The sequence below is a fragment of the Phodopus roborovskii genome, unplaced genomic scaffold, assembly GCF_943737965.1.
Source record: "Phodopus roborovskii unplaced genomic scaffold, PHOROB, whole genome shotgun sequence".
NCBI lineage: Eukaryota > Metazoa > Chordata > Mammalia > Rodentia > Cricetidae > Phodopus > Phodopus roborovskii.
Window position 1 is genome coordinate 23,403,174 of NW_026126549.1, and position 22,957 is coordinate 23,426,130.

The window sequence follows — 22,957 nt, forward strand, 5'->3', positions numbered from 1 at the left end:
CCTATAGATGGTATCTAGAATTTTGTTCACCTCTCCCCCTTCCCTCTCCCACCTCCATGTTGTAAACTTAGGAAGCAAGGCCTCTCAGAAGGATCATTTTTAAATCACAGCCTACACAAGGAAGCCACTGGAAAGTTTACGTAGGAGCTCGGAACACACATTTACTGCAACTACTCCAACAGCTGGATAAACAGCAGTATTAGAGAAGTGGCAATAATATGACTATCTTGAGTAGCTAGTACTGATAACATGCAAGAAGTGTGGATTTAAGAGCACATTTTTAGTTGTGTTTAGGCTAGATTTTTAGGGGGTTGCCCCCTTCTTTTCCTTTCCTCAACTTGTAAAATTGCAAGTAAAAATACATTTCCTTAGGGCTTGCAAGAGTCACTAAGCCATCTTCAGAACTTAAGCAGCATGGGCAAATAGAAGTGCTACTTAAGTTACCTAAACCCATCTGCAAGATTTTCTGTGCACAGTCCCTGTGCAAAATGAAAGCAGCAAGGCCTCTCAGAGCCTTCAATCACACCATCCAGGAGGGCAGATAAATGCCTCTAAAATTCCCTTTCATTTTATGAACAGAGACTTCCTCAGTTAAGAGACCTTTCCATCTTTCTGCTTCCCCCCTTTCAAAGGGCTGAATTTTAATGCAAATCTAATTACTCCCTCGATCAGGGCAGGCAGATGCTGTGCAGACCTCTCTTCCTGAGCCACATGTCAGGGCAGACCTGAAAATACCCCTCCTTCCCAGCCAGAGCAGCAGTTGGGGCCTTAGGCACTCCAGCTACCCCTAGAAGGACACAGGAGAATGATGACCACTGGACACACACACACACACACACACACACACACACACACACACACACACACACACACACCACACACAGAGCCCACAGCGACACCCACCCCTAGGGGACCTCTTTCCAGTTTTTACTCTAACACACATATTAACCCTTTCCCTGCCCACAGGACATTGCTCTTGGGAAAGCCAGCCTGATTTTAATGCCGCCTAGCACCATCTAGTGGTCACAGGTTTGAGTGTAGCCAATCTTATGTATTTTGCCAGAAATCACAGTATGATCAATGAATAAAAAAAATCAAACGATAGTCCAAACTATTTCATATATTTGAACTAAAATAACTCAAAAGCAGAAACTTCTGCATACTAAAAAAAATCTTTCTTAATGACTCAGGACTTTTTTTAAAAACAAACCTCATGTTCAAGGTTTTTAAAAAAAGAACAAAATAACACCTATTCAAAGCTATTGGCTTTAGAGCTGTAATTTTAACCAATTCCTCTAAAATAAAATACCCATTGGTAGAATATTACAAAGGTAAGTGTACAGGAGAAATGAGAATTTTCCTTTGATCTATGAAAGTTTCCCCACTGAAATGTTGTTTACTTTCATGTGTCCGAATATGTATCTATACTATCTTTACTGGGGTTTTTTGTTGTTATTGTTGTTGTTGTTTGTTTGTTTGTTCAAGGCAGGATTTCTCTGTGTAATCTTGGATGTCCCAGAACTCACTTTGCAGACAAAGCTTGCCTCAAATTCAGAGATCCGCCTGCCTCTGCCTCCCTAGTTTTGGGATTGAAGCGTAAGCCACCACCAATTGGCCTATATTTAATTTTTAATCCTTTGGTGTTTTAAAGGATTTAGAAAATGGAGGCTTTAATTTATTTGTTGGTCATTCAATCTAGTTAAGGGAAGTTAAGGGAAATACTGTGTATTGATAAAATAATGTTCTTCTGGTCACTGAAAAATACAAAACTCAAAATCTAACTCTGGTAGTAATGTATAATCTGCAGAAAGAAGAGTGTGACCATCTTAACCTTAAGTTTATCCCAACATGAAATGCAAGCGAGAGACCATCTCAAATCGAGCAGAGATGACTTTGCACTAGATGCTGTGATCACAGACAGAAGCTGCTGGCAGCCATACACACCTGGATGAGCAGGGGATGCGTGGGCCACCTGTCAATTGTGCTCCACTTCATGGTGGGCTTCCGTCCCATCTCATTATAGTATCTGTAAATGGCATTTAAGCTGCTGCCTAAAATACAAGGGAGCCATTTAGTAGACACACTTGATTGTGGTGAAAATACAACACAAACGAGTAAGGGCAATAATTGTAAGTTCAAAGTAGGCAGCTGTGTCTATACAGAAACCCCGTCTAATTACGATCTTTTCAATACTCTAAAATGCATATAGATTTAACTACCCTGCAAATGAAGATCACTAAAGAGCAATCAATTTCAACAGACCTTCAAAGATTATTGAGGCCATTTCTACTGAGAGACATGAGGGCTGCAAGTTTATGATATATAAGCTATTGTGAATTTGCAGGGAACAAGACTTAAAATTGAGAGCATGTGAAGAAAAGCATTCCCATTATGACCAGAATCAGCCCCATTACAGGCAGTGTAGGGGGTGAGAGAGAAAGACAGAAGTGGGCTGTTATCCCAGCATGCTGCTGTTGCTTTTTGTCATTCTTGTAGAGCTGCTTTCTGGTATTTCCCTTTATAGCCATTTCACTTTACAAAGTCTTCTCGTTAGAATATGCACAGTTCCATATCTAGAGCATTTTGGATATTTTCAGTCAATATTACAAATTAAATATTTCTCAGGTTCAAACGGAAGTTTTGGTGTAGTCATAGGGTGCAGTCATAGGGCAAGAAGCCTTTCAAGGGGTCTAAAAGCCAGTACTTAATAATTTTTTACAAACTGTACCATTCCCTGGAAGAAAGGAAGCAAACACTGACCTCTGGCAGGTAACCAAACAAGGGCTGTGTTTCTAAGTAAAAGGTGATTATCATGACACTGGGAAGCTGACACTGGGGTCAAATCCTAATGCCTATAAAACCAACCCTAAAGGGGCCTCTTCCTCAGTCTCACACAAAGCAAGCTCCGACATGTCTATGTCCTACCTATCACCAGCTTCCTGGGTTCCTTACCATAGGAATCATAGCTAACTTGTCAGTTTATAAGGCTTACTCAGGACAGAGCCATAGTATAACTCAAATTGTTTGCCCAGGCTAAGATTCAACTTTCATTAAAAAGAAAAATCAATGGACTCAATTTCAATGGGTAGAAACAGTGATGTAAGAGAATCTAAATTTGAGGGACAAAAATAATCTCCATAGAAATCAAAGTATCCCATCATATTCACACTGAAGATCTCACTGCACATTTGGGCATCCTTTTATGATGTATAAAATGGCTTCTGGGAGTCACATTAGTTTCCTCAAGTCACTGGACAACAGTCAATATCCTACTGGAAGAAGTAATTAAGAAGGAAGAAATATAAGTCTGAAAGATGTTGTGAGAGATACACAGAACACACAGTCCGTCTTTAAAAGACACAGTAGCAAAAGGAGACTATTGGCCTCAAAGAATAAATGTGTCTCCTAAAACATCTATAACTCAGAAATACAGATGCTTGGTCCTTATACATGAGATGTGCTAGAGAAAAGTCGTGTGTGCCCTGAGCCCTGCCCACACAGCAAGAACCATCTGTGAGGTAGAGTGCATCTGTTGCCACACAAAAACAACTGTAACTTCTGTGCTTTGGAGAGCAGATGTCTGTAAGCTGAAGGACATTTTGCAAAGCAAACTATATCTTGAAAATTCTGAGATCTGCCTCATTCCCCAATAATACACTACCAGGTATTTTTAAAAGTATAGATTCCCACAGTAAATCACAATTCAAATTTCTGAGTATATGTAAAAGATTGGGCATTTCAACAGATGCTTGACCTCTCTCTCTCTCTCTCTCTCTCTCTCTCTCTCTCTCTCTCTCTCTCCACACACACACACACACACACACACACACACACACACACACAAATATCTGTGTGCCTCAGTATTTAAGGCACATAACACTTGGAATGTTTCCTCCATAGCTTTTTGTTCAAAGGAAAACTGGGAATACAAACACACTGACCTAAATCCTTGAGAGAATGCAAACATATCTGTAGGTAATAATAAAGCTTTACCTATAATTAAGAATAATAGGGCATGGTGGTACATACCTTTGATCTCGGCACTCAGGAGGCAGATTTCTGTGAGTTCAAGGCCAGCCTAGTCTACCTAGTGAGACCTGGCTCAAAAAAAAAGCAAAAGGCAAAAAAAAAAAAAAAAAAAAAAAAAAAAAAGAATATATGCTTTCCTAAGCTTATGTTTCTTCTTCAGTCAAATACATAGAGAACAGCAAGGAGTAATGCATTAAAAAAAAACAAAGAACACAGAAAAGTTTGTAATATGTTAATTTGAGCCCTCACATTTGGTTTTTGTTGTTTTGTTTTGGTTTGTTTGTTTGTTTTTGAGATAGACTCTTACAATGTAACCTTAGCTGGCTTGAAACTCACTCTATGGATCAGGCTGGTCTCAAATACAAAGAGATCAGTCTGCCTCTGCCTGGAATTAGAGGTGTGAGCCATCACACCTGGACAAGATAGATTTTAAGTTAATAGTTAAGTAACTAACCTATAATGAAGACATACACAAAAAATAAAAATAGCAGCATTTTCCATATGAATACTTTTGCTTTCAAAATGGAATCAGTTTATTCTTTTAATAATAGTTTCATTATAGTTAGACATAAAAATAGTAATATTAGGATACAAACCTAGAAAGTGATGAAGGTTCCTTGCTGATTTTTTAACCAACTGTATTAAAGTAGCAAGCAAGTACACCACCCGCCATTTGTAATTCCCAGATGACAGGCCAATAACTCCGGAAGCTCATGAAGCATGGGATTTTAAAATGACTGACCTGAACTCTTAAGTGTCAAGAAGACACTGGACCAGATCTGCCATTCATATTGCAAATTCCTTCAACACTCTGTCTCCTGGGCTAACTGTGCCAGGGTTATAGCCACCTTTGAGATGTTCTTACCAGTGGTGGAGCAGCTATACTGTGGATACTGTGTGAAAGCAATGGCCCTTTCCAGGCCATCTCTCTCCATCTCTTCAATTGCTTCTTCTGTCAAAGGATGGACGTACCGGAATCCGATATAGTATTTGTGAGGTGCTATTAGGAAGCACAAGAGGGAAGGAGATGGTATTAATCTTTATATAGATTCCTCAGAGTCACCAAACATAATGTAATGGCCAGAATAATGAACACTAACCCAATTTTCTACAGTGCTGACATGGTGAGCAAGCTAGGCTATTGCTGGCATCGTGTCTGTCTTTTCAGCAGACACAGGGACACTTGGTTATTCTCCAAAATTAAAAGTCCTATTTGCTTACCTTTTATTATATGATCATCTTTAAAATGCAAGATTTTAATATTAATCATCTGTTCTCATCGAGCATAAAAAGACTGAAGAAAAGGGAAGGGGAAAAAGACCCCAAAGCTGGGCTGTGGTGGCACACACCTTTAATCCCAGCATCTGGAAGGAGGCAGAGGCAGGAAGACCTCTGTGAGTTCACGGTCAGCCTGCTAAGTTTTTCTGCCATATTTAAAGAGAAGCACTGTGGCTTGTGTGGATGAACTGCACATGAAAAGCCCTTGAGCCCAGCAATGCAAACCTGAAGGTCAGGAGCACAGTTGAACAATTTGCTAAGTGAGATGGTCTCCTGAGAGAGTAGGCCCCTTGGTGCAAAGGGGCTGAGGAGATTGCAGGCTGAAGTTCAGTGAGGCTTTCTCAGAGATAACTCTTACGGTCCTGCCTAGGCTGCTCTCTTTGAGGGCCCCAGGAGCACATGGAATGCATTTACAACAAACACATTTTCATATATCGTAACTTGAACTTTTCCAGTTTTAACGTTTCTCATTATGACATTTGATGTTGTCACATTGACACAGACTAGAGTCTTCTGGGAAGAGGGAGCTTTACTGGAGGAATTGCCTGCGTCAGATTGCTTTGTGGGAGTGTCTGTGGGATGCGTTCTTGACTGATGATTAATGTGGGAGGACCAAGCTCACTATTGGCAGAGTCACCCCTGGGCAGGAGGTCCTGAACAGTATAAGAGAGCAGGCTGAGTTGGGTGTTGGTGGCACATACCTTTAGTCCCAGCACTTGGGAGGCAGAGGCAGGCAGATCTCAGTGAGTTTGAGGCCAGCCTGGTCTACACAATGAGTTCCAGAACAGCCAGGACTGTTGCATAGAAAAACCTTGTCTAAAAAAAAAAAAAAAAAAAAAAAAAAAAAAAAAGAGGAATAAAAGGAAAGGAAAGAAGGAATGAAGGAAGAGGAGAGGAGAGGAAAAGGAAAGGAAAGAATTCAATTCTTGCTTGAATTCTTGCCTTTGCCTCCCTCAGTGATGGACTGTTACAAAGAAATATAAAAAGAAATAAAGCATTCCCTCCTCAAGTTGCTTCTGGTCAGTATGGTATCACAGTGACAGAAAGCAAAGTAGGACACTCATTCTGACTCACGCTGTATTAGTATATGGAATTATGTGTTCTACAATCAAGTGTACCTTGGATGGGAATAAATGTAGCACCTGTAGCTCATTCCTGCATTTAGTGTCTCAGTCTATGTAGAACCAATATAGTCAGGCTGAATATTGCTCGGTGGCTTATACTTAGAGCTACAGCTAGCCACTTCTCTAAATGCTCATCTAATTACTCTCCAACTAGAATACAGGGACACTGCAACAGCCTTACCCATCTTCTGTGTATGGTATATTACTTCTTTGTAATCTAGCTCAATTTAGCTTTAAACTTCCTTTTGAAACACTTTCCAACTTTTCAGTTTATTTGTGACATTGGAAGTAATTTTTACACGGTCTACAGTCAGAGGACAATGACTTGAGAACTCAGGCAAGTGACCATGTATTATATATTATAGAAAATCACAAATCAATAGTTGCTAGCATTTGGACCAGGGGAACGGATAGAAAAAGTGCTTGCAGTATACACATGAAGACTGGAGTTCAAAGCCCCAGTAACCACATAAAAAGCTGGGTAAGTCAGGTAGCCACCTGTAATCCCAGCACATAGGAGGCAGAGGTAAGAGATCCTGGGCCAAGATGGCTAGCTTAGACTCATTGGATTGATGAACTCTGGATTAAACTGAAGACCCTGCCTCAGTATATAAAGTGAAAACAATCAAGGAAGATCCCAAACATACTAACTCTGGGCCTCCACATGCACACACATGTGCTTCCACAGTTGCAAACAATCATACATACAACATATCTCACACACACACACACACACACACACACACACTTTGCCAATGTGATGAATAATCTTACCTTTCCCACCTCCGTGCTGGGATAATAGGAGTGCACAACCATGCCTGACTCTTAATTTGTACTTTAACAACCCTAGCACTGTAGTAATGAGAACACACACCTGTGTCAGGGGACAGTTCATCCAGCAACTTCACCATGCCTTCTCCTTGCTTGGAAGTCCACATCTTGATGGGGGATCCACCTCCAATCCTACGATACTGCTCTTGGATTTTGGGGGTTCGGCGTTTGGCGATGAATGGTGCCAGCTTACTAAATCATTGAACATATAATCAAGTAGATTTTATTCCACCTTTGTAATCGGAGATATATCTTCTACTCAGTAGAGATGAGTAAAATTTAAGAAGAGCCTAACAAGATCAGCCTTTAGGAAGACTGATGTGAGGTCCCTGACAATTCAACATGGATTTGAGAGTTCACCGCTCTACCCCATGAGTGTTCAAGGAGCATCTCCTGCACATCCTGGGTACCTGACATCCCTGGCCTGGATGCTGCTAGCTACCATCCTACATGCTGACTCTGCATCTAATAAGAATTAGGAGAGAAAGCACAGGAAGCACACATTGGTTTCATGATGCTGGGGACAGAATCAGAGTCCTCATTCATGCTAGGCAAGGGCTCTACCATTGGCCCAAAACCCCAGGACCATTATGATTTGTTTTTAATTTGGGAACAAACCCTTACCATACTAAGGCAAGGACTCTACCATTGACCCAAAACCCCAGGACCATTATGACTTGTTTTTAATTTAGGAACAGACCCTCATCATGCTAGGCAAGGACTCTACCATTGACCCAAAGCCTCAGGACCATGTGATTTGCTTTTATTTTGGAGACAGACTCTCACCACACGATGTTGACTGCCCTGGATCTCACAGTGCTGCTGAGCCTGGCTCTGGGTACTACTTCCCCAGCTTCTTGCATCACCAAGCCTAACTCACACAGGCCTCTTTTTCATTTTTGTTGTTTATTATTTAGTGTGTGTGTGTGTGTGTGTGTGTGTGTGTGTGCATGCATGTATGCAAATGCACATGTGTGTACATTTTGGCACAGATGTGATGGTCAGAGACAAGTGATTGAAAGGAGCTGAGCTTGTTCTTTCCTTCTACCATGTGGGTCCTTCCATGGCACACACATACACGCACAGATGCTAAATAAATGTAAAAAGAAAATTATCATTTGGTGCTACAAATTTTGGTGGATCAACATAAAGCTTAAGTTTCAAATAATTTCTGATACATCTATTATTATTGTGTACAATCTTAAGGAAGTCCTCTAGAAAATAATACATGGCTCTTAACATTTTTCTTTTCTAACACATGTTATTATGTAATACAAAAAAAAAATCTCTCAACACTGACAGAATTTAAGTGAAGTGCTTAGAAAGCATAGTATCAAACAAGCCTCGGGTTATGTTCCAAAATTCTTGGGCATCAAAGCCTCACTACTGGACTGGAAAGGTGACTTAGTTAAGACCATGTACTGCTCTAGCAGAGGACTCTAGTTCTGTTCCCAACACCCACCACAACCACCAGTAATTTCCATTCCAAGGGGTCTAATACCCTCTTCTAACTATGTCCACACAATGTAGACACACACTTACACACATGACTTAAATTTTTTTTTTCTAAGACAGGGTTTCTTCTGTGTAGACCTGGCTGTCCTAGAACTCGCTCTGTAGAGCAGGCTGGCCCAGAACTCATAGAGATCCATCTGACTCTGCTTCTCAAGTGCTGGGGTTAAAGGCATGTGTCACCATCTTTTTAGAAAGCACCTCACTATTACACAGAGAAATGTATTTAGTTATATCAATATCCAGGTACACTCTGTGCTAAGGTAAGTTTACCTGTAATTGTACCAAAGACAGTGCCTTCCTAGTCTCAAAGCACCCACACTTTGTAACCTGCAGAGGTGACTGTGACACTGTGGCTGGGATGGTTTGGAGGGGCTCTGCAAAGGCTCTCACTCCACAGAGTCAGCTTCCTAAGGCACTAAATAGTTCACCAGCATCGGTGGCATCCCGGCACATCACCAAACAGCAAGAAAAATGGACAACATAGATCATTTAAAAATAAATGCTTTAATCGTTTCCCAGGTGACAAGCGAGTTAACAATATTATAAGACAATAGAGTTAGGACAATGGGAGGGAATTCCAGTGACCTGATGAGCAAACCAGCAAACAAAGTGAGTCTATGAATCCGAAGCTGAAATCCCTTTTAGTGTGGTTTATTCTTTGCCACAGCTACCTTCTCAGTGTCATACATTGCTCTTAATATGTATGTTTGTGTGTGTGTGCTTGTATTTGGGAGGCACATGTGCATTTGGGTGCAGATATGTGCATGAGTGCTTGCTTGCTTGTGTGTGTGTATGTGACCACAAAATTACCTTAAGCATCATTCCTCTGCCATCAACCCTCTTAAGACGGGGTCTCTCCCTGGCCTGGAACTCACTAAGCAAGCTAGGCCGGCTGCTCAGTTTGTCCCAGGGATCTGTGTGTTTCCACTTCCCCAGGGCTGGGATTGCATTTGGCTTAAAGAAAGGAAGGAAGGAAGGAAGGAAGGAAGGAAGGAAGGAAGGAAGGAAGGAAGAAAGAAAGAAAGACAAAGACATGGGTTCCAGAGACTGAACACTGAGACATCCCCACAGTCCACATTGCTCTCAGTTGAACAAAATGAAGGCCAATCCTATATGGCTGCACATGTGGACCATGAGGTACACAAAACGGTTTACTGTCACACTGTAAACAATCTCTACCCATGAAGTAAAGTTAACAAAATCATACAATGCAATTCTAAGCAGTCACAAAGAAAGTGAGATAGATTTATATAGTATGTCAGGAAACAAAATAACAAAGATCACTGAGTGACATTTGTATAATGAAGCGGGGAAGAATATACACACTCACATATGCCTGCATTGTTCCATCTGCGTAACTGATGCTGGAACTCACGGCCATAGGGACATTTGCTTTTTAGTGTAAACATACTATTTGCATGTTAGTCATATACATGTATTAATTTTTCATTGAGAAACTTCTTTTTAAAGAAAACGAGAGAAAGGGTCTAGGGAAACAAGAATGAAAGGAAGAGGTAAGAGGCCATAAGCTACCTTCAAGCACAAGGGAGTGACAAGCTAAGTTAATCAGCAGGGAAGTCCCACACACAAACGCATCTATAAAAGTCTTTAAAACTTCAAAGTTATTTCAGCTGTGCTTAGACAACTGTAATCCCCAGGGCTCTGGGGAGGAGAGGGCTCAAGGAGAATGCTCACTAACGGACTCCCCCGACAAGCCCTCACTTCCTTCTCCTTTCCAACAGAAGACAGAGGGCTGCCATGACCACCACCAGAGCCACTGGGAACTCAAGTACACAGCACACGTTCTAGTTACACAATATACCTTACTTTTGAATGGGAAGCGTCATGAGGTCTCGGTCCAAGAAGAGTCTTTGAAGGAAGTCTTGAACTTCTCCAAGGGTTTCTGGGCCACCCATGTTTAACATTAATATGCCAGTTTTTGGCTTCCTACACAAGAAAAAATAAATAAATAAAAGTTCATTGGCCACAGTTTCCTTTGCTCCAGGGCAGATGTTACTTCAGCTGATAAGAACACACAGGCCCTTTGCTGCCGTCACAGGGTTGTGTCCTTAGAGACACAGAGGGCTACCACGTCTCACTGACCTCTGACCCTGAAGTTGGCATTAAGTGAACTCAAAACTTCCCCATTATCCTGACAGTCTTGAACAAAGACCCAATTCTTCAAAGACACAGAATTCTAGAAAAATAAAATGGTTCAGAGGCCAAAGGACCTGCAAGTCCTGTATGAGCACACAAGGTCAGGCTTTCCAAAGATGAAGGTTTCTTTGTATGCTAAAACTAAAGTCCAACGTCCTACCTTAAAATGTTGTTTGGAGAACTCAGCGCAAACTCAACATAATCCACCCCCAGTGAATTCTGCCACACGGAGAGAGTTCCCCTTTTATTTTAACACTCCAGTGAGTCTGTCCCTCACTCTTTCATCTGTACCTGTCTCTTTTGTCATATAGGAAATTATTTCAAAGCTAAATTGTTCCTTAGTACTTTGCTACCAGTCTGTCTTCAGTGTCCCCTCCCATGTGTCCCCACACACCTCTGTCCCTCGTATGGGTACACTGCTTGGATAATATCTGCAGGAAATGGCACTGATGCGAAAGTCAGACCAGGCTACAGAATAAAGCACAACAAGTGAGAAGGAGGAAAACTAAGGTAATGACTCCTTAACAAGCATTTTAGCTCAAGCAGCTCCCCGGAAATGCAAAAAATGAAAGTGAGATGTGAAAATGAGCACTTCTGTGTCCTACACGGCCTGAAAGCCCAAAGCAAGGGGTCGCTACTCCTAGCCCCTGCCAGAAACCAGGAGAAGCTCACCACACATCCCATTCCTCCAAAACACCATGATCAAAAACTGGGAGCCAGGTCAGTTTGAGCCTTGCATGATCCCTGGAGGAGGACCATGTGACAGCAGTAGTAAACAGGAACGTTTGCTCTCTTCATTCTCTTCAATGGCAATATCGCTCAAATGCCACACTGTAGACATTTTAAACTGAGCACTACATTCACAATGTTGTGAGCTTCTTAACTCTAAGACATTTACATCAGCCCACAAAGAGTCTTCCTGTTGCTCTGACCCCTCTATATCTTCTCCCTCATTCCTGGTAACCACCACTAAATCCACTTACCTGTCTGGGTCATGGATTCACCTATCCCGGATATGTCACAGAACAGACTCACATAGCTATATCTGGTTTCTTTTACTTAATGCAAAATGTCCAAGGTTTCTCCATGTTACAGTAAGAATCGGCACTTACTGCTTTTGACTGCTCCGTAACAGTCTACTCTACAGCTACCCCCACCATCTACTATTAAAAACATTTTTAATTTATCTTTGGCCATTCCATATATGTATTTGATGTGCTTTAATCCCTCCCACTGAATTCTCTTTTTCTTCCTAAGAAGTCCCTGCCCTACTGTCATGGGGTTTTAGTTTCAAGATTCAATTTGGCTTATTTGCATTCAGCAGCTCACCAGTGGCTACACTACTGAAGAAAATGACTCCCTCTGCCCTACAAACGACTAATTTTAACTGCCAAGTATTCCTCAGGGAGGGGTGGGGCCTCAGGAACCCCTTTACCATCTGTGCTAGAATACTGATGAGCACACTTATGAGCATGTTTCATGCAGATAGCCACTGTGGATATGAGCTCAGGGGTGGATGCCATGCCTGGATAGTTTACAACATGTCTCTCCATCCTCTAGCTTTGACAATATATCTACCTCCTCCTTCCATTCACTCTTGATAAAAAAGAAAAAAAGAAAAAGAAAAGGAAAAAAGCTGAGAAATAGCCAGCCAGAAGTTCACCTCAAATACTACCATGAATGCCTACACCCCCCTGCACCAAACCATTTCTTACTACAGTGACTAATGTTCCACTTGGAGCCCATGGTAAAGATAAAGTAGAACCATTCTTCACTTGTCTTAGGCCAGTGTTTCTCAGCATCAGCACCACTAACATTCTTGGTGGGATAATCCTTTACTATCTAGGACTCCCCTACACAATGTAGGGTGTTTGGTGATATCCCTAGCCTCCACCTACTGGGTGGCCATATTACCTATTCTGGCCAGTTTTATGTCTACTTGGGTACAAACTAGAGTTACTTGGGAAGAGGGAATCTCAATAGGGAAATTTCCTCTATCATACTGGCCTGTGGGCATGTCTGTCAGGCATTGGGCAGGTGGTCTCAGGTTACATAGGGTGAGCAAAGCTCAGGGAGAAAGCCAGGAAGCATCTCTGCTTCAATTCCTGTCTAGGATTCCCTCGATGAAGGACTGTAACCTGTAAACTCTTTCTTCCTCAAGTTGTTTTTGTCACAGCCATGGAAACAAACCAGGATAATTCCTCACCTCAGCTGTAATGACCAAAAATGTCTGGAGAGCTTAGAGAAAGAAAGTCCGACCTCTCTTCACTAAGCAATTATACTTAAGATGTTACAGAACTTTGTGTATGTGTACATGTTGGAGCAGGGTGGGGGCCACATGGAGAGGCCAGAGGCTGATGACTCCTGTCTTCCTCTGTTTTTTGTTTTGTTTTGTTTTGTTTTGAGACAAGTTCTCTTACTGACTTGGAATTTACCACTTCAGCTAGCCTGGCTGGATGGTGAGCCCTTAGGATTCTCCTGCCCTCGCCTTAGATTACAGACATACAAAGCTGTGCTCAGAATTTATTTGGATATAGGGACTTCAACTCAAGGATTGTTCAGCAGGCCCTTAACTCAGAACCATCACCCTAGTCCCTACAAAAGTTTTTCACACACACACACACACACACACACACACGCGCGCGCGCGCTACAATTACACTAACAGGGCTATGGAGTTTTCTTGCTACTTAAACGTGCCAGATGTATCACCTGGTGAAACTGCAATGTCCCCAAATCTTCCCACTGAGACCACCCATCCTTCCCCCAGTTCTTGTCTCTGTGACTCCTAATAAATTAAGTGCATTTTCCCGTGGATTGCTGCCAGTTAGCAGATTACTGGTTACGGAAGCCTAGGCTAAAAGACTTACCTAAGCCACAAAGGGTATCAGTGTGCGAGCGGGATTTAGAACTGTGTTTTCCATCTATAACACCTGAGCTCTGGGCAAGAGTGGCTTTAAAGCGGATGTTGTTCAGCCCTGCTCACGTTTTGCAAACCCGTGTTGATTTTAGACATGAAAGAGTCGCATATGATTTGAAAATGCCCCAACACACGTAAGGCTTAATTCCAAACTGTGTTGTGCATGATGAGTGCTGCATTAGTCTGCCTCTGCTATGTTTCCAGTATGGAGTGCAGGGCTTTAATCAAGGGTCTCTGTCTCTTTTCCCCTTCACAGTCCACACCTGAGACCACAGTCTCACTGGCCAAAGCTCTCTTTGTCTGAACATCTACTGCAACACGAGTTTTAAAACTTACTTGGAAAAGTTTAAATGCTATATTCTGGTATTTTCTTGTGAAATGTGCATAATAGGCACTAAAACTCATCAGTTAACACAGTCATTTTATTCTGTGGTTGATGAAAAAGAATGAAATCTCATTCTTCATTAGACCTATGAGATATCAATGACCCAGGGATCTATACTACTTCTAGGATAGAACCCAATAAACAACAGAATCTGCACCAAATTTACAGACCTAGACAAAGAGACAGAGAGAGAGAGAGAGAGAGAGAGAGAGAGAGAGAGAGAGAGAGAGACTTGGGACACAGCTCCACTCTCCTGTTGGACTTATCTATGGTTGCCTTGACATTGTAACAACAAAGGTAAAGAGCAGCAAAGAAGACGGTGTTGCCTATAAAACCCGAAATTAAACAACCAAACTCCCGATAAAAGCCTGTGGACTCCTAAGCTAGTACAGTCGCTGGTCTAGCATTGTAGCCTAGCTCAAGCCAAGCCCCAAGCAACACCATGTATTTCAAAACCGTGGCATCACAATGGTCACCCAGGATTCTCCTTATGTTAGCATCTCAAATATCTAAAACTAGACATAACCAATGCCTGGAATGTGGGCTTAGATAAATAAACTGTGATCTACTAAAACAATCCTAAACTCTTTGAGATGGTTAAGATTGACTGTCATGTTGACAGCATACAGAATCAGCCAGGAGACAAATCTTTAGGATGCCTGAGGGGATTTTGAACTGAGTTAAGTGGGGGACAGGGAGGGGGAGATCTACCTTAACTATGAAGAGCACCATGCCATGCATCCCAGTGGATGAAAAGAAGAAAGCAAACTCTGCTTCCTGAGTGCATATTAAAATGTGACCCTCAACCTCACATCCCTGCCACCATAATGGACTGTACCCTCAAACTGTAAGCAGAGATAAAACCTTTATGTTGATTTTATAAGGTATTTTGTCACAGTAACATGGAAAACAGAAAATGGCTTTAAAATATTTGTAAATATATGGTGATAGTAGAAAAATTGTAAAATAATATGCATAGTACTGTTTTCATGTCAGTAAGTACATTGAATGGATAATAAAATATTAGATGGTAATTACTATGACTTTTAAATCCTCTTTCTACCCAAATTTTCTATTATTTTATATAAATATTTTATAAAGTTATTTAATAGAACCTCAGGCTTATGCTTTTACTTACTTTTAACAATTAATATAATATTGAGACCATTTATATTGTTGACATTTGTCACTTCAAAATATAATGATTGTGGAGTTTGAAAGAAAATGGCACACAAAGGGAGAGGCACTATTAGGAAATGTGGCTTTGTTGGAGGAAGTGTATGTCACTGTGGGGGTGGGCTTTGAGGTCTCATAGATGCTCAAGGCATGCCCAATGAGTCAGATCACTTCCTGTTGCCTGCAAGCCAATATGTAGGACACTAGGCTCCTCCCCCAGCACCATGTCTGCCTGCATGCAACCATGCCACACCATGATGATAACGAACTAACCCGCTGAAAATGTAAGCCACCCCAATTAAATGTTCTTCCTTTATAAGAGTTGCCATGGTTATGATGTGTCTTCATAGCAAAAAAAAAAAAAAAAAAAAAAAAAAAAAAAAAAACTTAAGACAACAATGAAACAGGTTCCTCACAGCTCTTCTACTCACATTAATACTTTTCTCTAAATCTTAAGGAACCATAGAGCATATAAGGTACCATGCCAGCCCAAGATGCCTGTGCTTCCTACCCTACCTACCAACTACATCTTCTAGGAAGACAGAGTTGGGAGGAAGGGATTTGGGACCTGACCCTAATTCCACATCCTAAACCAACCTCAGCTTCTTTGCCTTCAATCAGTAAAATGTCACAATCATAATGAAAAATAAACACAAAATGAGAACATTTCATTTACAAGACTGTTCATGATGGTTTGAGAATGCCCCTTGTGAATGCCCCCCATGATCTGGGGCATTTGAATACTTGGTCCCCAAGTGATGGCACTGTTTGGACAGGTTTAGGAGGTGTGGCTTTGCTGGAGGAAGTGTGTCACTGAAGTTGAGCTTTGATATTCAAAGGTTCCCACCACTCCAGTTAGTGTTCTCTCCTTCCTGCTTATGGTTTAAGATGTGAGCTCTCTGATGCTGCTCCAGCTGCCATACCATTGTAACCCTCTGGAACTGTCAGACTAAATAAACCCTTCTATAATTTGTGTTTTCTCACAATAGAAAAGTAATTAAGGCCGAACTGTGGTGACACACACCTTTAATCCCAGCCCTTGGGAGGCAGAGGCAGGCAGATCTCTGTGAGTTTGAGGCCAGCCTGGTCTACAGAGTTGAGTTTCAGGACAGCCTCCAAAGCTACACAGAGAAACCTTAAAAAAAAAAAAAAAAAGAGAACGAAGAAAAACAAAAAAGTAACTAATAATACTGTACAACTCTAGAATGACATCTTGTCTGGCAGGAAAGTCATGATGTCATTTAGTCACAGCTCCTTTACTTCTTAGATCTACACAACTTCCCTGTATAAACCCTGTTCTTTTGTATCACAGAGGAGGTCATATGGGCATCTGTGGCTTCAGCTGCTGAAGAGAACACTTGGCTACACCATGGCTACTACCTCCACCCATAAATACTGAGTGAAGTGCACTCTATTTCCTTAAGAAAGTATACACCATTGCATGTCATTGGTAATTATGTTCATTATGTTAAAAGCTAAAGATAATAATGGTAGAATCTGCTAGAGAAGTTCTTGGTAGGTTAACTACTTTTTATCCTATGCAAGGCATACATTTTATAGTCATAAATATACAAACCTTCATACACAAATATTCAGTATGCACACAATTGATTTCATATATGACATATGCCAGGGCTGCATTCTTAAATAACTGAAGACTATATCTAAATATATGTCCTTTGTTAGTCCTTAAAAACCTATTATTTAACAGCTGCTAAAAGAAAACCAAGAAAATAACTTATCATTGTCAATGAATACATCACATTTCCCCAGCCCCTCTCCCTCTAGCTTGCTTCAACCCACTTGTGTCTGTCATAATAGAAAATAAAGTCTTATTTGAGCCTAAAGTTACCTCCTTTCTGGTTGAGCTTGGGGTCTTGTAGTCTTGGCATGATGCACTTTCTCTGTGGTGGCTGCTGCTGCTGCACCCGACTGCCACCTCCATGGCTGACAGGCCCTCGAGCTGCCATGCACCACTGTGACAAAATTAAAGTGCTAGCATGAAATCTAGTTGGAAAGTAATTTCTTTTCAAGAGGTCCTCAGGGCATACTTCCCAGGTTTAAATTTTAAAACGGTGCAATGGCAGGAGTGATTTACCCAGCATCTCTGCAGGCAGGTAACAGCACTGAGGACTTCTTTCTCTAGCAGGCTGGGGTGCTGGTTCCCTCCTCCAGCCACGTGCACCTTCTCACCCTGCTCTGACTGAAAATTTTGCTCCGGTCCCATCCCTAGGCCCTCTGCATACTCAGAATGTTTCCAGTGGTGGGCAGTGCTGAGAGGGCACCGTGGGGACCATGGGGAAGCGAGGGACTACTAATGTAGGGTCATTTAGAGTGGAGACTGCGCCAGTTCCCAACTAGCTGTGCTTCCAATTTCTGTCTTCAAGCCTTCTGGGTAAAGCATAAGTGATGGGAATCCCAGCATTGCGCTGTGCTCTGACAGTGAGAAGGGGGCGCATTCTCTTCTGCAGGAATACATTCACAAAGTGTAGAGCCCATCAAAGTCCAAAACTCCACACGACATACCAGGCTCCCAGGCCCCACAACTCAAGAATTCCCTCTCCCCTAAGCAAATTCCAGAGTCTGTGCAGGCTCCTTTCCTGAACCTATCCTCTGGAGGACAGATGTTGCCATCCATACAGGCTGCTCGTGACCTTCAGGATGGCCAAGGGGTGGTAGGGAAGAGCTGGTGGGAGGAAGAGAAGCAAGAAAGCTTGCGGGTCAGCATTCTCAAGGACTCTTCTCTACAGTGGTTTAGGAGAGTTCAAGACTTCATCCTTCCAGGTGGTTAGGAGAGTCTAATGGTGAAGGCTGAGGGGCAGGACTTGCTATTCTATGTGCGATACACTTGTCCTATCCATACTCTTGACCTGGGCTCCACAAGAATAGATGAGGGGCCAGGAAAAGAACTGAGCCAAGGAGTACATGTGCCATGCTGAGATGTAACATGGAGTATTGGTCCCTAAACAACTGTAAAATTAAATTGAAACCACAAGTTAGTACTGAGGAAGGCGATAAGGGACAGTGGCAGCTACTGTGCGGCCTCCTTCTCCACTCATCTAACACCAGGTTAAAAACTAGTCTGGAACCACTCATCTTCTGCCTGTATTCTCCTCCAAGTGCCCTGATGAGGACAAAGTTCAGGCTGGATCAAATAGGTCTCACTCTAAGTTCAGCTTCCACTTCGAGCAGTGTGACCTGGGTCAGACTAGTCTCATAGAAGCCTCAACTCCCCTCCATAACATGATGAGTCCTCGCTGTGCAACTCTGTGAATTTAAAAATCAGAAGAAGCACTCTGGTGCATTTGCCATGTGACAGGGGCTAGTATAATATTAGTATAACAGTTTCATTTGCAAGTTTCGAGAGAAAGCAACCACACCTGCTCTAATTTCTTTAAATCACCCAAATGGGAACAAAATAAAAAAAAAAAAAAATGGCACACACACACAGCCCAGGTCACCTAGATGTCTTTCTATCCAGATTGCACACATTCACATACTGGTGAATGTCTGGAACCATAGCACTCAGCGAGCTGAGGTAGGAGGATCTTTAGTTTGAGACCAGCTGGGGTTTAAGCCAGACCCCACCTCAAAACCAATAAATAAAAGCAGATAGTGCACATTTCCAGCAGAGCCCACTACATGAGCTTATGCTTGGGAAGCCTCACTAAATCAAAAGATTGACACAAAGAAGTTCAATTCCACTCAAATGAAGTCTCAAACAACACACACACCCTTGTTTCAGACAAGTTTAATTACGAACTACACGATAAGATTTAACCAGGTATTCAATCATGTGCAATGTTTCCAAGTCCCTGTACAGATGAGATTCCATCAGATCCCATGGTATGATAGAATTATAACTGATGGTCATAAGTAGGAGGTCTTTCTGTGAACCTAACAAAAGGAAATGTGGGGTAGGTCTAGATTCCCTAGCTAGTACATTACAGTTTCCTAGTACAATATCTCACCCACTTCCATGCCCTGGCTTACAAAGTTCTTGTCTCTAAATGACCAAATTATGGTAGTGATAAGGGACTGTGACTTAGGATTAACATACCCATCAAGAACCCCTCTAAAACCTCCTGCCCTGGCTACTGGGCTCTTAGAGATAGGGAAGGGCCCAAGGAGCAGGTGGTAAGAAAAGATAACAGTGTCATATGCTTGTATGAAAATGTCACAGAGAAACCACACAAATTGCACAAATTACATATACTAACTAGAATTAAATGGGCTCCCACACCATATTAGAAGCAGGGACTGTGGGAGTAGGGGGACTTGCTTCCCAGATTTGGCCAGTTATTCTAATTTTTGATGTTTCAGTGGATTGTAACGATGAACAGAAAAAGGACTGTCACTGCCCCCCATCCAGCACTGTCCTGTTAGTACATGTTAGGAGAACTTACAAAACCAATGTAACTTCTGAACCATGAAAAATATTGGGGCGAGAATTCAGGGGTTCAGAGCACTGGCTGCTCTTGCAAGGGACCTGAGTTCAATTCCTAGCATCCACATTTGATAGCTTATAACACCTGTACCCCAGAAACCAGATCTCATCTCAGGTACCTGCACTCACATTCACACATCCCCACATGAACTCACATATGTACACGATTTAAAACAAATCTTTTTTTAAAATAGAAATTTTACTTTGAGCATATCATGAAAAAAAATTCCATGCATCATGCTGATAAAAGAAGCAGAAGACATTATGGATGTGTATATGTATCTTCAGCATAAATACAACAAAGCTGGGGAGTGGGAGAGATGGCTCTGTGGTTGACACACTTGCTACTCTTACAGAGGACCCAGGTTTGGGTCCCAGCACTCACTGGGTAGCTCACAAGTACCTACACTTCAGCTCCAAGGGAATCAAACCCTCTGGTCTCTTCAGGAATCTGTGGTGTGTGTGATTTGTGTAGTATATGAGATGATGGAGGAAGCATCTTACTACTCCTAAATGATAAAATGCATAGAACATAAAACTGCCTTTTCCAGTTTCATTTCCAGAATTCAGTTGCAGAAAATACTCAGTTTTAGCTAATATTAATCTTTTCCTGTCCACCAAAATGGTAAAAGTATCACCTTAAAGATTGGTGAGCAGTTAATCCCAAAACTCGCAACGTGTAAAGAATGAAGTGTTCAGCCACAAATGGTCATATCACAGCCCTTGTCCACAAAAGGCCGAAGGAACATAGCGGAAGAGAGGGCAGACAACTGTAGGGGCCGAGCCCTGTGGAGGACTAGGGCAATACACGGTGTTCTGAACATGACAAGACTGCCATACTCATGAACTCATTGCAGTTGTGGTTGCTGCACAAGACCAAGCCAGTCAACCTGTGTGATGAGGGGCTTCTGAGCCCCCAACCTTAGCTAAGGAGCTATTGTCAATTAATGGCTTCTGGAGAGGGAAGAGTTAGGCTCTTTTTAAAAGGCAAGGATGACCATGCGCCCGTGGGTCTTGACCCCTTGGGGAATCAAATGACCCTTTCACAGAGGTCACCTAAGACCATTGGGAAGCTCAGATATTTACATTGCAATTCATAATGGTAGCAAAATTACAGTTATGAAGTAGCAACAAAAATAATTTTATGGCTGGGAGGGCACCACACATAAGGAACTGTTTAGGAAGGTTGAGAACCACCACTCTAGTGGGTAAGTGAGTCCATTCCCATGGGTAGTATAAGTTGAATTTACAGGTTAAAAAAGAGAGGAGAGGTAACAGGGAGTTAGGAGGAGTGGGGAGTGAGCATGGATCTGGAAGGAGTTAGGGAAAAGATATCGGGGTGAATATGATCAAAATACATCATATGCACATATGAAATTCTCAAGGCATAAAAAAATATTATTTTTCAAAGCATTTGAGCCTGTAACAAAGTTGGAATTGAGATATACTGTGGCTTCTGAATCCTTTCACTTAGCTACTTCTGACTTCCACAGAAAACAACTTTATTTCTTATATTGTTTCATGACCTTCAATCTTGAGTCTGTTAGACTTTATTTGTCACTGGAAAGGATGGTGAAAGAAAAGATTAATTCGGTACTTCCTTTACTGACACTGTCCTTATCTTAAAGATAATACCTTTTGTTTCCCAGTGTCCTTAGGGAAGCTGATCTTCAATGTACCATATTTGTCTTGTAACAAAGGCACTTGCTATAACGTGTGGACCTTCGGAGTTTATTTTCTCCACCCGAAGTAGGTGCCAAACTGACAGATTAAGAAACTCCTTTGAAATAGGTCAGGTCTAGTCACCATTCAAATTTATTGAGTGTCTCACTTGTAGTTAGTACTGAGTTACATCAGTAACTGAGGGGTTTCTACTCCACTTGGGTCCTAATCCTCACAGCAAACAAGCGAGTATGGGGAGGTTGGGCCCCTGGCTCAGTTCGGTCCAACGGAGTGTGTCTCTCCCAGGGTCCCAGCAGCTCATCTAGTGGGCGCACCGTACACTAACGGGGTGCACCAGATTTCATTTGTTCTCTAAATATCCCACGAAAACCCTAGTCCAGGCCTCCCGGGTGGGTCCTTCTTCCCAGAAGCCATGGCACTGGCCTGGGCGGAGCAGCAAGGGCACCGTACTGTCACCAGCAGAGAGCGAACTACAAGGCAGATGCCAAGAGTGATGATGACGCCGCCACCCGAGTCTCTAGGTGTCTTTCAGAGACCTTCCCTCCCATAACCACTAAATGCAGCTACTGCTCGAGCCCCCCTCAGCTGGCCCTTGTGACTCGAACCCGCGGCCTCCCGGCCGCTCCTCGGCGTTCGCGATCGCAGACGCAACCCCACTTACGCGGCTCGCGGAGCAGCGCGCCCGCAGCCCGCAGGGCCGCAGCCATGTTGGCGCCTGCCGAAAGCATTTCCGGGATGGCCAGGGATCCTCTGCGGCGGCGCTACAGCAGGGCCGGCGAGCGCCTACCTCCAGCGCCAGCACTCCGCACCCGCGCCCCGCGCAGTCGCCCGCCAGCGGGGGCGTGGGCGGGGCCAGCAGGAGGACCGCCCAGGGGTGTGTCAGGAGGGCGGGGCTTGAGGCCGGAGTGGCCAGATGCTGCTGGCCGGCTGGAATCTGTGACAGGCCTAGATAAGGCCTGTGGCTTGGAGATCAGCTCCTGCCACCACGGGTCAGTGCACCCAGACTCCCGCTACGTCTGTGGCACCGGCTGAAAAGGCCAACCTGGTTGAAACTGGAACGATAGCCACGACTCAGCAAAAGACTTGACGTTTCCTTACTGTCCTCGGACGTGCCCAGGCTTTTTTTTTTTTTTTTTTGCCTCTTTTTCCCAGTTTGGTTGCTTCCATGATCTACCACAGTGCAGACCCTTTCACCTTGTTCCCAGAGCAGAAAGAGGGTGTGTGCGTGTGTGCTTTCTTCCAAGCACCTCTCTGTAGCAGAGTTTGGGACAAAGAAATCAGAGTAATTTTGCTGGTGTGAGGGCCTTAGGAATGGTGGAGGTCAGGAAAGCACACACAGATGGATTAAGAAGGGAATGTGAGTAAATAAGCAAACAGCATTTTTGAAAGACTCAGGGCACCCTAGGAAGAGGG

General features: G+C 42.8%; 1 protein-coding gene across 2 annotated transcripts in view; it reads right to left on the bottom strand.

The window, feature by feature from the left end:
* The window catches only part of Fech (ferrochelatase), a 31,834-nt gene extending 9,490 nt beyond the window's left edge, over window positions 1-22,344 (bottom strand). The window contains exons 1-6 of one of the 2 annotated variants that reach the window (XM_051200958.1): window positions 22,206-22,344; window positions 17,267-17,390; window positions 10,605-10,724; window positions 7,306-7,454; window positions 4,895-5,029; window positions 1,945-2,051 (exon numbers count right to left, since the gene is read on the bottom strand). In XM_051200958.1, coding sequence (XP_051056915.1) covers window positions 1,945-2,051; window positions 4,895-5,029; window positions 7,306-7,454; window positions 10,605-10,724; window positions 17,267-17,390; window positions 22,206-22,272 — 702 coding nt within the window. In that variant the 5' untranslated portion in view covers window positions 22,273-22,344. Of the gene's footprint in view, window positions 1-1,944; window positions 2,052-4,894; window positions 5,030-7,305; window positions 7,455-10,604; window positions 10,725-17,266; window positions 17,391-21,496; window positions 21,516-22,205 lie in introns of those variants that run through there. The other variant, XM_051200959.1, reaches the window with a different exon arrangement.
* Window positions 22,345-22,957: the final 613 nt, after the last annotated feature.